Source organism: Pseudorca crassidens, chromosome 17, assembly GCF_039906515.1.
Source record: "Pseudorca crassidens isolate mPseCra1 chromosome 17, mPseCra1.hap1, whole genome shotgun sequence".
NCBI lineage: Eukaryota > Metazoa > Chordata > Mammalia > Artiodactyla > Delphinidae > Pseudorca > Pseudorca crassidens.
Genome location: NC_090312.1, coordinates 68,054,592 through 68,068,398, shown reverse-complemented (window position 1 = coordinate 68,068,398; position 13,807 = coordinate 68,054,592). Strand labels below are relative to the sequence as shown.

At 39.7% G+C, this 13,807-nt stretch overlaps 1 protein-coding gene across 14 annotated transcripts in view; it reads right to left on the bottom strand.

The window, feature by feature from the left end:
* STAU2 (staufen double-stranded RNA binding protein 2) overlaps nt 1–13,807 on the bottom strand; it is a 305,414-nt gene that overhangs the window by 54,847 nt on the left and 236,760 nt on the right. Inside the window, exon 11 of one of the 14 annotated variants that reach the window (XM_067712056.1) lies at nt 8,691–11,622. The exons of 12 other annotated variants lie outside the window; for them this stretch is intronic. In XM_067712056.1, coding sequence (XP_067568157.1) covers nt 11,530–11,622 — 93 coding nt within the window. In that variant the 3' untranslated portion in view covers nt 8,691–11,529. Of the gene's footprint in view, nt 1–8,690; nt 11,692–13,807 lie in introns of those variants that run through there. One more of the 14 variants, XM_067712057.1, reaches the window with a different exon arrangement.

Below are 13,807 nucleotides of genomic sequence, written 5' to 3'. Positions count from 1 at the left end.
TATATGTGTATGCATATATATCTACATACATATGTAGATATTTATATATGTGTGTGGAGGCTGAAAAAGAACACTTTACTGTGCATATTTGAAATAGATTCTCTTATTCCAAAGTTTCTGAAAAATTTTACATCCCTCTCAAAATGCCTTTAGGAACACAGATATATTAAAGTGAACGGCTTCAGGAAAAAAAACCCCAAAAAACACAGAGTCAATGTGCCTTTCCTTCTACTGCTCTAGTCAGCCTCCTTACTGGTTTCCCTGACTCTAATCTCTCTCCCATGTCACCAAACACACTGGTGCTGACAGAGCTAGTTTTCTAAAACACAGATCCAACATGCCATGTCTTGAACATCATCTGTTGTTAACGATCATCTACAGAATCAAGTTCAAATTTCTACAAGTAGCAATCCAGGATTATTACAATCCACCCCCAGCCTACTCTTCCAGCCTCTACCCCACCGCACTTTCCCACACCAGTCCCTCTGGCTATGCGGCAATCGTTCTATGCCCTCATGTCTCCTTCAGGCCTCTGTGGTTTTGTTCATGTTGTTCCCTCTGCCCAAAATACAATATTTATTTACCCAGCATGATCTTGCAATGAGGAAATAAAGATAAGGAATAAGGCATGACCATTGCTCTCTGAGGAGCTCACAACCTGATGGGAAGCACTGATAAGTAAATACATATCAATAGAAGTGTGATGAGTACAGATGTATTAATGTGTACTAGGTTGGGTGGTGACATAAAAGAAGGGAGGGGCTTCCCTGGTGGCGCAGTGGTTGAGAGTCCGCCTGCTGATGCAGGGGACACGGGTTCGTGCCCCGGTCCGGGAAGATCCCACATGCTGCGGAGCGGCTGGGCCCGTGAGCCATGGCCGCTGAGCCTGCGTGTCCGGAGCCTGTGCTCCGCAATGCGAGAGGCCACAGCAGTGAGAGGCCTGCATAACCGCAAAAAAAAAAAAAGAAGGGAGGACTTAATTGTGTTATGGATATGAGGCTCTCAGTCCACATGCAGAAATAAAACATGCACAAAACACATGCAGAAAGGAGGTCCAATCTATGATTTAAGCACCTCCCAAATTAAATATGTAGAAATAATATGTGGCCATGGGATGGCTATATTCAAGAGCCCAATCTAAAAGCGTTTGCAGTTTATTACAGGTAATGCTTAGGACAGATTGTAATCACAAACTCAAATATAACTGGTTTACTTTAAGAAGTCTTTGTTGCCAAATAAACACAAAATCTGCGGGAACCAAACTAGAAGTGGAGGATAGCAAAGAGATGCCAAGCATTGTGACTTACACACAGAGACTGAAGCAATTCCTTCCAACAGATTACAAAGCGTACTAAAATACAGACTCATATAATTCTTGTAGTTCAACGTGACACTGAGAAGTAAAGCTACCACCGTAAATTTGAGTACGCCATTCTTGCGGCTACATTCACTCTGATGTTAATTACTTAAAATATTTTTTAAAATTCTCGTTACAGGGGCTTCCTTGGTGGCACAGTGGTTAAGAATCCGCCTGCCAATGCGGGGGACACGGGTTCGAGACCTGGTCCGGGAAGATCCCACATGCCACAGAGCAACTAAGCCCGTGCACCACAACCACTGAGCCTGTGCTCTAGAGCCCGCGGTCCACAACTACTGAAGCCCGCGTGCCTAGAGCCCATGCTCTGCAACAAGAGAAGCCACTGCAATGAGAAGCCCGCTCACTGCAGCGAAGAGTAGCCCCCGCTTGCCGCAACTAGAGAAAGCCCGCACGTAGCAACGAAGACCCAACGCAGCCAAAACTAAATAAAATAAAATAAATTAAAAAAATTCTCGTTATGAAAAGTATAATACAAAGAGTGCATATATACAAATTTATTTTTTTAAAAAATCAACAAACATCCATGTACCCACGTCTCAGGATAAGAAACAGCACACGACTAGTATCTTGAAAAAGCCCTAATATCTCCTTCCCCAGTTGCCTCCCACTCCCTTCCTATGAGTGACCATTATCTTGTTTTTTGTGCTAACATTCTTTGGTTTTTCTTTATAACTTTACCATCTATATCCTACCGCCTAAACAACACTTGGGTTTAGTTTTGGAAAACCTCACAGCAAGCACAGACCTAGCAGTTTAAAGAAATTCGAGCAATATTGCTGTTACTAGATGGAAGGTCAGGAGAAGGCAGACTCAACAGGGGCCTAGCCTGGTTCAGGTTCTTTGAGGATTTGCAAGAGCGTCTACTGCAGAAGTCAGAGGGCAGCTGAGTGAGCCCTGAGAGACAGAGGTCTCACCACCTCTAGGCCAAGGTCACAGCCACAGTGCCGACCAAGAACCGGACATCTGGCAGGACTGTGGTCAGGTGTAGGCTGCTCTCTATCTTCTGTATTTTATTTTTATTGTGCCAAAATGCACATAACATAAAATTTACCATTTTAACCATTTTAAAGTGGACAGTACGAATTATTAGAGAAATGCAAATCAAAACTACAATGAGATACTACCTCACACTGGTCAGAATGGGCATCATCAAGAAATCTACAAACAGTAGATGCTGGAGAGGGTGTGGAGAAAAGGGAACCCTCTTGCACTGTTGGTGGGAATATAAATTGATACAGCCACTATGGAGAACAGTATGGAGGTTCCTTAAAAAACTAAAAATAGAACTACCATACAGCCCAGCAATCCCACTACTGGGCATATACCCTGAGAAAACCATAATTCAAAAGGACACACGTACCCCAATGTTCATTGCAGCATTATTTACAATAGCCAGGACATGGAAGCAACATAAGTGCCCAACAACAAACAAATGGATAAAGAAGATGTGGTACATATATACAATGGAATATTACTCAGCCATAAAAGGAACAAAATTGGCTCATTTGTAGAGATGTGGATGGACCTAGAGTCTGTCATACAGAGTGAAGTAAACCAGAAGAAGAAAAATATCGTATAGTAACACATATATGTGGAATCTAGAAAAATGGTACAGATGAATCTATTTGCAGGGCAGGAATAGAGACATAGACGTAGAGAATGGACATGTGGATGCAGGGGTGGAAGGGGAGGGTGGGACGAATTGGGAGATTAGGATTGACGTATATACACTACCATGCGTAAAACTGATAGCTAGCGGGAACATGCTATAAAGCACAGGAAGCTCAGCTCGGTGCTCTGTGACGACCTAGATGAGTGGGATGGGGGGGGCAGTGGGAGGGAGGTCCAAGAGGGAGGGGATATAGGTATACATATAGCTGATTCACTTCATCGTACAGCAGAAACTAACACAATATTGTAAAGCAATTATACTCCCCCCCCAAAAAAAGGAAACCAACCAAGTAAATAAATAAAGTGGACAGTGCAGTGGCATTAACATTCAACTACTGTGCAACTATCACCACCATCCATCTCCAGAACTTCTTCATTTTCCCCAGCTGAAACTCTGTACTCCCAACCCCTAGCAACCACCATTCTACTTTATCTTTATGAAGACAGGTACCTCCTGTAAGTGGAATTGTACAGTATTTGTCTTTTTCTGACTGGCTTATCTCACTTAGCAAAATGTCCTCAACTGTAGCAAGTATCAGAATTTCCTTCCTTTTTAAGATTGAATCATATCCCATTGTATGTATATACCACATTTTATTTATCAATTCATCTGTGGATGGACACGGGCTGCTTCCACATTCTGGTTATTATGAATAATGCTGTATGGGTGTACAAATAACCCTTTGAGTCCCTGCTTTTAATTCTTTTGGGTATATACCCAGAAGGGGAATTGCTGGCTCACATAGTAATCCTATGTTTAAATTTTTGAGGAACTGCTACACTGTTTTCCACAGCAGCTGCATCATTCATTTTTACATTCTCTTCAACGGTGCACAAGGGTTCCAATTTCTCCACATCCTTGCCAACACTTATTTTCTGTGTTTTTGACAGTAGCCATCCTTATGAGTAGGAAGTAGTAGTACCTTACTGCAGTTTGTTTTTTTTTTTTTCCAGTACGCGGGCCTCTCACTGCTGTGGCCTCTCCCGTTGCGGAGCACAGGCTCCAGACGCACAGGCTCAGCGGCCATGGCCCACGGGCCCAGCCACTCGCTGCATCCCACATGTGGCACGTGGGATCTTCCTGGACTGGGGCACGAACCTGCGTCCCCTGCATTGGCAGGCGGACTCTCAACCACTGCGCCACCTGGGAAGCCCCTTACTGCAGTTTTTACTTTCATTTCCCCAACATAAGTGATGCTGAATATCTATTCATGTGCTTATTGGCCCTTTGAATACCTTCTTTGAAGAAAAGTCTACTTAAGTCCTTGGCCCATTGAAACGGGCTGTTTGGTTTTCTGTGGTTTGTATCCTCTGATTTTAAACTCACCATGTTCTACCTCCACCTCGCAGGAGAATATATTGGCGGAAGTGAATTAAGTGTCCTCAGACGATCAGGAAGCAGGACATGGGGAGGAAGGTAGGAACTTCATTAATACATGATTAAGGGAAAAAAAAAAAATACAGAAAAGGCTCTGGGCCAGGTTCACCTGGCATAAGGTCTTCAGGTTAAAAAGACTGTACACTTCCAGTAATGATCACAACAGTCAAGGTGTCTAGCTCTTGAATCATACCGCTCCACTACGCATTATACGTGATGTATCCTGGGATCACCCTTCATCCTCCTCGTGGACATGGCCTCTGCCCTGTTTCTATATCAGAGCTCCTGTGTCCTATCTTGTTCTTCCTCTCACTTTGAGGGGGCATATTTTCAAGGAGGTTTTTGAGAAAGGGGGCACAGAGGTAAATATTTTGAGACTTTGCATGTCTGAATCTATCTTTATTTGGTTCACTCATTATTGATGGATAGTTTGAATTGGTAGAGAATTCTAGTTGGTGACTCTTTTCCTTCAGAATTCTGAAGGAAATTAGAATTTCCTTTGTTGAAACTTTGTTTCAGTGTCACCTTCCTGCTGCTTTTCGGAAACCCAAAGCCATTATGATTTCTGAGCCTTTACATGTGATCTCTAGAAGCTTGTAGTTCTTCTTCTTGTCCTCAATGTTGTGAAGTTTCACAATGACATGCTTGAGTGGGGAGCGATTTTCACCCATTTCATCATGCACTCTGGGTTTTTTCAATATGGAAACTCCCTTCCTTCTTCTCTGTACTGTACTCTAGTTTTTGAGACTCATAATATTTGGATGTTGGACCTCTTTTGTTTTCCTACTTTTATTTTCCATCTCTTTGTCTTTTTGTTCTGCTTTTTGGCAATGTTCCTCAACTTTATTTTCTAATCCTCTTATTAGCAAACAAAAGCATATTTCTGGGAAATAGCATCATCATATTTGTACACCACATGGCAATAAAGAAAAGGGAACACCTTCTGAGCAAGAGTTTTAGGCCAAGTATAAAAGGAAGATGGGGCGAAATGCTAGCAAGAGCAGCTGTAGCTGTAAGACCAGGTGAAGTTATTATTAGCGCAGTGTGTGGCAAGGGCTATTGTATTTCTTTGGGTCTACTGAATGGTCAGCTTTACCCAATTGTTCTCTGCTCATGGGACTTGTTATAAAATTTCTCCCCCTGGGAATTCCCTGGCAGTCCAGTGGTTAGGACTCAGCGCTTTCACTGTCAGAGGCCCGGGTTCAATCCCTGGTCAGGAAACTAAGATCCCGCCAGCCATGTGGCCAAAAAAATTTCTTCCCCAAAGACCCCACATTCCAACATAAGAACAGAAATTTCTATCAGTAGTAACATCTTGGAATGTTTTTGCCTTTCAAAGAATTTGTTCATTTCATATAAATTATTGAATTTATTGCCATAAAGCTGTGCATATTTCTTTATTATCCTTTTAATGATTGTAAAATCTGCAGTAATGTTACCCCTCATCCCTGAGAGTGGAAATTTGTGTCTTTTCTCTTTTTGTCCTGACCTCTACTCTGGCCAGGGGTTTATCAATTTTATTGATCTTCAAAAACCAGGTTTTGGTTTCACTGATTTCCTTTTTTCTTTTTGTTTACTATTTCACTGAGTTCTCCTCTCATCTTTGTTATTTCACTTATTCTACTTTGGGTCTATTTGCTTTCCTTCTTTTAATCTTTGGAGGTGAAAGCTGAGGCCATTGATCTGAGACCTTTTTTTCCTAATATATCACTTAGTGCTATAAATTTCCCTATAATTACTGCTTTAACTATGCTGACAAATTTTAATGAGTTGTATTCTTGTTTTCATTCAATTCAAAATACGATCTAATTTCCCTTGTGATCTCTTCTTTGACCCATCCATTATTTAGAAGTGTGCTTTTTAGCTTCCAAATATAGGAAAATTTCAATATATTTTTCCTTTATTAATTTTGAATTTAATCCTATTGTAGTAGAGAACATAGTTTGTGACTTGAATCCCTTTAAATTTATTGAGGCTTGTGTTATGGCCCAGAATATGGTTTGTAGAGGTGAATGTTCCATGTGTACTTGCAAATAATGTGTATAGTGTTCAGTGGAGTGTTCTGTAAATGTCAGTTGGGTCAAGGTGGTTGATAGTATTTAAGTTTTCTATACCCTTACTGATTTTCTGTCTACATGTTCTCTCAGTTATTGAGCAAGGGGTATTGAAGTCTCTGACTATAATTGTAGATTTGTCTATTTCTCCTTGCAGTTCTAACAGTTTCTGCTTCATAAATGTTGAAGCTCTGTTAATAAGTGCACAAGCATTTAGGATTGTGTCCTCTTGATGAACTGGTCTACTTATTAACATGAAATGATCTTTTTTTTTAGTTGGAAAACACATTTTATTTAAAATCTTTACTGGACTATAATTGCTTTACAATGGTGTGTTAGTTTCTGCTGTATAACAAAGTGAATCAGCTATACATATACATATGTCCCCATATCTCCTCCCTCGTGTCTCCTTCGCACCCTCCCTATCCCACCCCTCTAGGTGGTGGTCACAAAGCACCGAGCTGATCTCCCTGTGCGATGCGGCTGCTTCCCACTAGCTATCTATTTTACATGAAATGATCATCTTTATCTTTGGTAATAATCTTTGTTCTAAAATCTACTCGTCTCATATTAATATAGCCATTTCAGCTTTCTTTTGATCTTCTTTGAATATCTTTGAGTGCAGAGAACAGACGGCCATGTACATAGAACAATCATCTCTATAAAATATCTGACAAAAGTCATAACATCAATACATTAACAAGTTCTGTGTGGTTGAAAATATGACACAGGGCAGTGTGATTCCCCAGACTGGCAGTATCAGCACCACTTGGGAACTCGATAGAAAGCAAATTCTCCGGCTCCACTCCAGACCTACTGAATCATGATTTCTGGAATGGGACCCAGAAATCCGTGTTCTAACAAGTGTACCTGGGAATTTCCAGGCTTGCCCAAGTTTGAGAGTCATTGCCTAGAGTCCGCTCTCACTTCTGATTCTGGATGAAAATACTGGATGAAAATACTTATTGGTGGTAGGGAGGTGAACCCAAAAAACATTTCTCAAGCTAGAAGGGTATTTCTGCAACCTTACCTTTATATAATATTGCCCCAACCAAAGGCCTGTTTTTGAATTAGTTATATAATAATACTCCTGATTAAAGTGTAATAACAGAATAAATAACTATAGAAAGAACTAACATTTGTTTTAAATAGGATCATATTTCAGGAATATGGGGAAACATTCATTGCTCTGAGTTTTCAGCTATGAGTTTTTTTTTTTTTTTTGGCGGTACGCGGGCCTCTCACTGTTGTGGCCTCTCCCGTTGCGGAGCACAGGCTCCGGACGCGCAGGCTCAGTGGCCATGGCTCACGGGCCCAGCCGTTCGGCGGCATGTGGGATCTTCCCGGACCGGGGCACGAACCCGTGTCCTCTGCATCGGCAGGCGGACTCTCAACCACTGCGCCACCAGGGAAGCCCTCAGCTATGATTTTTAAAGGTAGGAAATGCTGCTTGTGGAAACATCATAATGAATTTTCACTGCATGTGACTACCGAGTCTTGGGGATGAATCAAAGTGCAGGATGACTCAAAAACTCCCTCCTCGATGCAAGAGGGAAGAGATGTGGGAACATATGTATATGTATACCTGATTCACTTTGTTATAAAGCAGAAACTAACACACCATTGTAAAGCAATTATACTCCAATAAAGATGTAAAAAAAAAAAAAATTCCCTCCTCTTCAAACAACTCTACAGGGCAGAACTTTTGTTTTCCTTAAGGTCTAGTACAGAAGGTAGGTCATTTTCTCAGTGAAGTTTCCTTACTGTGCAGTTGGTCTCTGTATATATAGTCTTTTGAGTGCTATCCCACACAGGTGGGATTGTTCTTCCTTTTATATAAATGTACTTTTTTACTCGGAGAACTGCTTTTTGCTGCTGCTGCTAGTCTATACCATGTATAAAGCTCCTCTCAGGTGTAGGGCTGCACTGGGTTCTTCATACACATGATCTCATCTAATGCCCACTATCACTCTGCCAGGCAGGTACTACATTCCTCATTACTGACAGGCAGAGCGGCTGACCTGTGCTCGTACTGCCGGGGAGTCTAGGTGAGGGGGCAGATTTCTCCCTGAATCCAAATCCAAGAGAATTCCCACTGGGGCCACCACAGCTACTAGTTATAACTTCAAAACATAAAGAACAAAGGAAAAAGACTCATGATCTAAAAAAACCTCTTTTTTTTTTTTTGAGTTCAAAAATGTAATACACATTTGAATGGTAAACAAGTTGGTTTATTTCAGCATACATGACATATTTCTAGGTATGAAAGGAATCCAAAGGAAAGAGAAGAAAGTCCTTGCCTTGGCACTTTGTAAACTTACTACATGTAAACACATACCCTCACGCAAACACCCTAAACCAAAAAAGTTCTTTTAAGAAACAGTAGCAGAAGTCATTTCAGTAAATAACCTTTCATTTAATACGGTCTAGACTACGTATTTGCACGAAATGTACTCAGTTTTATTTTTAACAGAAGTCTTTTATTTAGGTTACAAGCTATATATACTACTTAATTTTTTCATAGATCAAGACTCGTGAACTGCGGTATAGAAATTTTATCATATAGCAACAATTGAGGACTGCAATATTTTTATGTATAGTTAATTGATTTGAACCACTCACTAAATAAAACTTACGAACTTCATTTTCAGGATCACACGAAGAATTGGGTGCAGATTAAATGGCGCTATTTAGCCAACTGGGACGGCTTAATTGGTGGTTTTCTCGACAAAGAATGGTAAACAGAGCTCCCATACCTTTTCTAATTTCCTTGTATCAGAACCAAAAACAATATTTAATATTTGCTTTGTACCTTCCACAAGAAACTTTTTAAAAAGCCCCATGCACAGAGTGGTCAGTGGTCAGCGGTCAGCGGAAGAATTTAAAAGCCTAAAACAAGAAACAACTTTGGAGGATAGAGTGGTTGGTCTTCCCTTTTTGGCATCTATTCTTAGTAGCATAAAAATGGAGTTACAGAAAAAGTGTTTCAACATGCTGATAAAAGATTAAAAAGGATCACTTGGCTTGAAGGAATTTTAACAACATAACATTAAGAGGAGAGGAGGCTGTAAAGTAAAACCAAAAAGCATGTCCACAAGAACTTGAAGAAATCAGGAAAAAAAAAAAACAAAAAAAAACCAAACCAACCCTCACAACTTGTCTAGACAATCATGAACAATCATTGACTCGGTTTGTTATAATGTCAAATTCACTTCTCTTAAAATATGTGATTTATATGTGACCATTTACACAGCTCTTATCTATAATTTCAAAGGTGATCAGTTCAAACTTTAATGAATTTTCTTGATACTGAATTTTTAAACCTTTGAAATCTTATATTTCAGTAATTTACTATTAACTTAACATTTAAGCCAAGCTGCATGATCTAGAGAAAATGCAATCTCTTCTGATGATTAAATTTCAGTAATTGAACATAAAAACATTTGGAACAAGAAGGACTGTATAAATGAACTGTCAGCATATATTACAACATTACAGCGTTGCTTAGGTAAGAAAATGCTCCTTGAAGAAGCTGGCACAATAAGCAGCCGCTTGGAAAAACAGAGGAAGTGAGCTATCACTGCAATAACGAGGAGGAATTCCATTAAGGCTCCAGGCCAGGTATGTGAAGGAGGTGTGATTGATATGCGAGACTCAGAGATTCACTGTGTGGGACATTCTAAGGCCATGCCTACATGCATCGAACGTAACGCTGTATTTGGTATCAGAGTCTGACTGAAGTGGCGTTTACAGAGTCATTGCTCTGGCTCTTTACTTTTAAATGCTAAGGGTTTTGTTTCAGCCATGCCGTCAGCAAGGGAGCAGTTTTTGCAAGGAAAAGAAAAATACAGTCATGTCCAGAGTTAGTCTCATATTAAGATGCCATTAGTGTTCACTTTTAGTGTCAACGACAATTTAAAAGGCTACATTTCATACAAAGTCAGGGATGACAATGACCATGAGCTCATCAAGTCCCCATGTTCCTATCAGTAGGTCCCTTCGGATACTGCTCATAAATGGTAAGATTTTAGAAGCCAGCATAATGACATGATAGAAAAACAAATTACAAAAAATTTGATATTTATGAGTACAGGAGTATGGAAGAAGTCATTGTTTTGAAGCTGCTTCTAGAATTGCTACAGAGCATTGGAATTTAGTTCAAGTTAACGTAACTTCCTTGAAATGTTAAAAGGCAAAGGTTAGTTCCAAATCTATATTTCTAGTGTAAGTGATCATATAATGGAATACAGGTCAGCTGGATGGATTTGAATATTTTCGGTCTTTAAAACATTCTTTCTGGAATACAAGTGAAATCTAGCACAGTAGAACCTTGTTAATAAAAAGTTATGACTTTTTATTACATGAATTCTGATATAGGGACGGCTAAATAACATTTTACCAAACCCACCTATAAGGTGGACGTTAGTCCCATTTACCAACACCCAAGTCATAGAGAAAAGGTTCTGCTTTTCTGTCTCCTGCACGCACAGAAGAGGGAAGCAGCCTGGGACCCCTAGTTCTGCTACTAGCTCATTGTGTGACCCAGTTAAGGCAGTCAGCTCTCAATGGCAATTAAAAATGCAAAAACTACGCACGCTGGAGGTTAGTTTAAGGTTCCCTACAAAGTTTTCTCCAATAAAATAAGGTTTGACAACCGGCTCTGACAGAAGTAGAAGACATAACCTTAAGGTATTTGCTTTTTCCATACCCTGTTAATTATTTAGTAATTTTACATCATAATTGTACTTCATCCTTCCTCCAAGACCAAATTCAGATGGACACGTCCTGAATCCCATGGGCAAAAGCAGCAGCATGGCAGCCAGCACTGCCAGGACAGTGCCTGTTATTTGAATTCATGACGCCATCCTCGACACCAGCAACTGGCATTACAGGCAGTTTCTAAAATGTTGCTCTGTTTTGCTTTTTAGAGAACTACATCCCTACACTTTTAAAATAATAATTTGTTCTAAAATGATTCATCAGTTTAATATGATATAGAGCCATTGACTCTCTTCTCCGCACCATTCCGTGGACTTAGGAGACGGTCCTCAGCCCTCGAGTTTACAGTCCAATGACCAGGTGGCTCCAGGAGAGAGGTGGAAAGTGCATGGAGGTTCAGGAAGGGAGGGCTCTGAACCAGCCTAGAGAATTAAGAAACATGCTTCTGGATAACGGTGACCTCTGCAATGGGATTTCAAGAACCAGTATAACTATGAAAGGAAAAGCAAGAACAAATGAAGAGTCAGGAAAGCCCGAGGAAAATTACGTGGTCTGGCCAAAGCCGGAGTGTCTGTGGGATAGCTGGGAGGAGAGGCTGGTAAGGAAGTTTGGGGTATACCGTTGAGGATCTTTGATTCTTCTGATAAGGAGTCCAGGGAGGAAAAAAATGGAGGCCAGGCCTCTCTCCACGGCCAACTAAACTGAAACTGCATCAACTAAGTACATGACACACTGTCATTCCGTTTGTTGACTGTGTGCTCTCAGTGAGAACAGGAATCTTGTGTGCTGGCTCCTGAATCTGCAGGGCCTGCCCCTAACAAATACCTAAATTTTTGTTGAATAAATAAGTAAACGAACAAATAACTAAATCTATTAATTACAGGTAAATGTGAAGTTTTAAATTTTACTATTAGTATATCTCTTCGTGCAAATAAATTTCTATGTGATTTATTTCAAGTAAATGAGCACCTGAATAATTCAATGGCGTTTTCTTTCCTCCACATTACCTCCTTTCTAGGTTACTCAAAACATTATATAAATAGAGAAAAATTAACAAATTTTATGTGCAAGGAGTTGAAGTTGTAAGCTTGTACTAGAGACTGGTTTTGCATATTATTAACTATCTATTTGTATTAAAAGCAAAATAATTATTTTACCAAACATGACCTCTAATAACAGAAAATGCTCTCTCAGTTTCTCCTGAAAAATATCTATTCTCCAGATCTGCTTTTAAAAGGTTGTTTTAAGCTAGAAATCCAAGAAAATCTCTTATAATGGTCACAGAAAACCGTATCTAATATTTCAGAATTTCCCTCTCTCATTGGCCATTGACTCTTGAAATTGGTGGCCCTGACAAATGTAATCTGCTCTTTCCCCCCAACCTGTGGCATCGTTCAAACAAGGAAGTATTTTAATGGAGCCGCAGCTTAAGCACTCTCTTGTCCATCAAGCTGCCAATGCTATCCATACGGCAGTTAGGGAAATGATGCAAAGAACTTCCTTTTGAAAGAATTCTCCAGAACTTACTTCTGGGAAGGACCTTGGGACTCAGAGCCTGCTATTCACTCTGGTGGGTGGTGGGAGTGGAGGTTGGTTGTATTGATAGAAGAGAGGAACCCTGGTGTTTCCTCCCCAAACTGAAAACCGCTGTCACTGGAAATTAATAAAGAGGTGACCAGACGGCTTATGAATTTTCTGTAATAATAGAGGGGGCTCCCAAACATGGCAGTGATTACGGATGAAGAATGTACTTTTCTCTCCTTTCCCGTAAACACCCTGGAGTGCCCTTCTTTTTGATAAAGAGGGTGAGAGGGGATCTGATTTGTTTGTTTGTTTAATGTCCCACTCTTGCCTCTTCCTGCCGCACTCTGCAACGTGAAAAAGAACACTTTTCTTGCCAACTGCACATGTAAACCATCTTGGCGCATCTTAAGAGCTTTAAATATATCTGTACAAGGCAATATTGTGGCATTATTATCAATGCTGAACAGTGGTTTAAATAATCCTAGACCAAATTAGCTTGATTCAGATTAACAACTGATACAGCAAGAGAAAACCAACATTTGGCATCTAAGAAAGGAGAGATTAAAGTTACTTAAAAACCAGAATATAAATTTTCATTAGGTACAACCTATATATAACATAAAGATGAATTCATGCTTTATAATGAATCATAACTTATATTAACTGTGATGAAATATTTGGGAGAATCAGTGATTCTGAAATGTAAATTTGCTTATCTAATTTGGGAAAAAAATCAGTTTACTATAAAGAAAAAACATTCTGTGTGATGCAAATATTTAATCCAGGCAAAAACAGTTTCAGTTTTGTGGCACAAAGTTTGTACTCAGTAAATGTTAAGAAATATATGGGTGAAAGAATGAAAATTTTACCATAAACACTTTTTGTCCTTTAAAAGAACAACGGGGTGATGTAAGTGTACTCTTATACAGAGTATGCATTTTTAAATTACCTTTATATACAAACATAATTTAAAATTCCAAATAAAAAGATGGGACTAAAGTCAGAAAACAACATATATATTTTTTATATTTTTACTGTGCTATTGACATCATGTTTGCATCCAGTTGTGAATGTTCAAAGGTT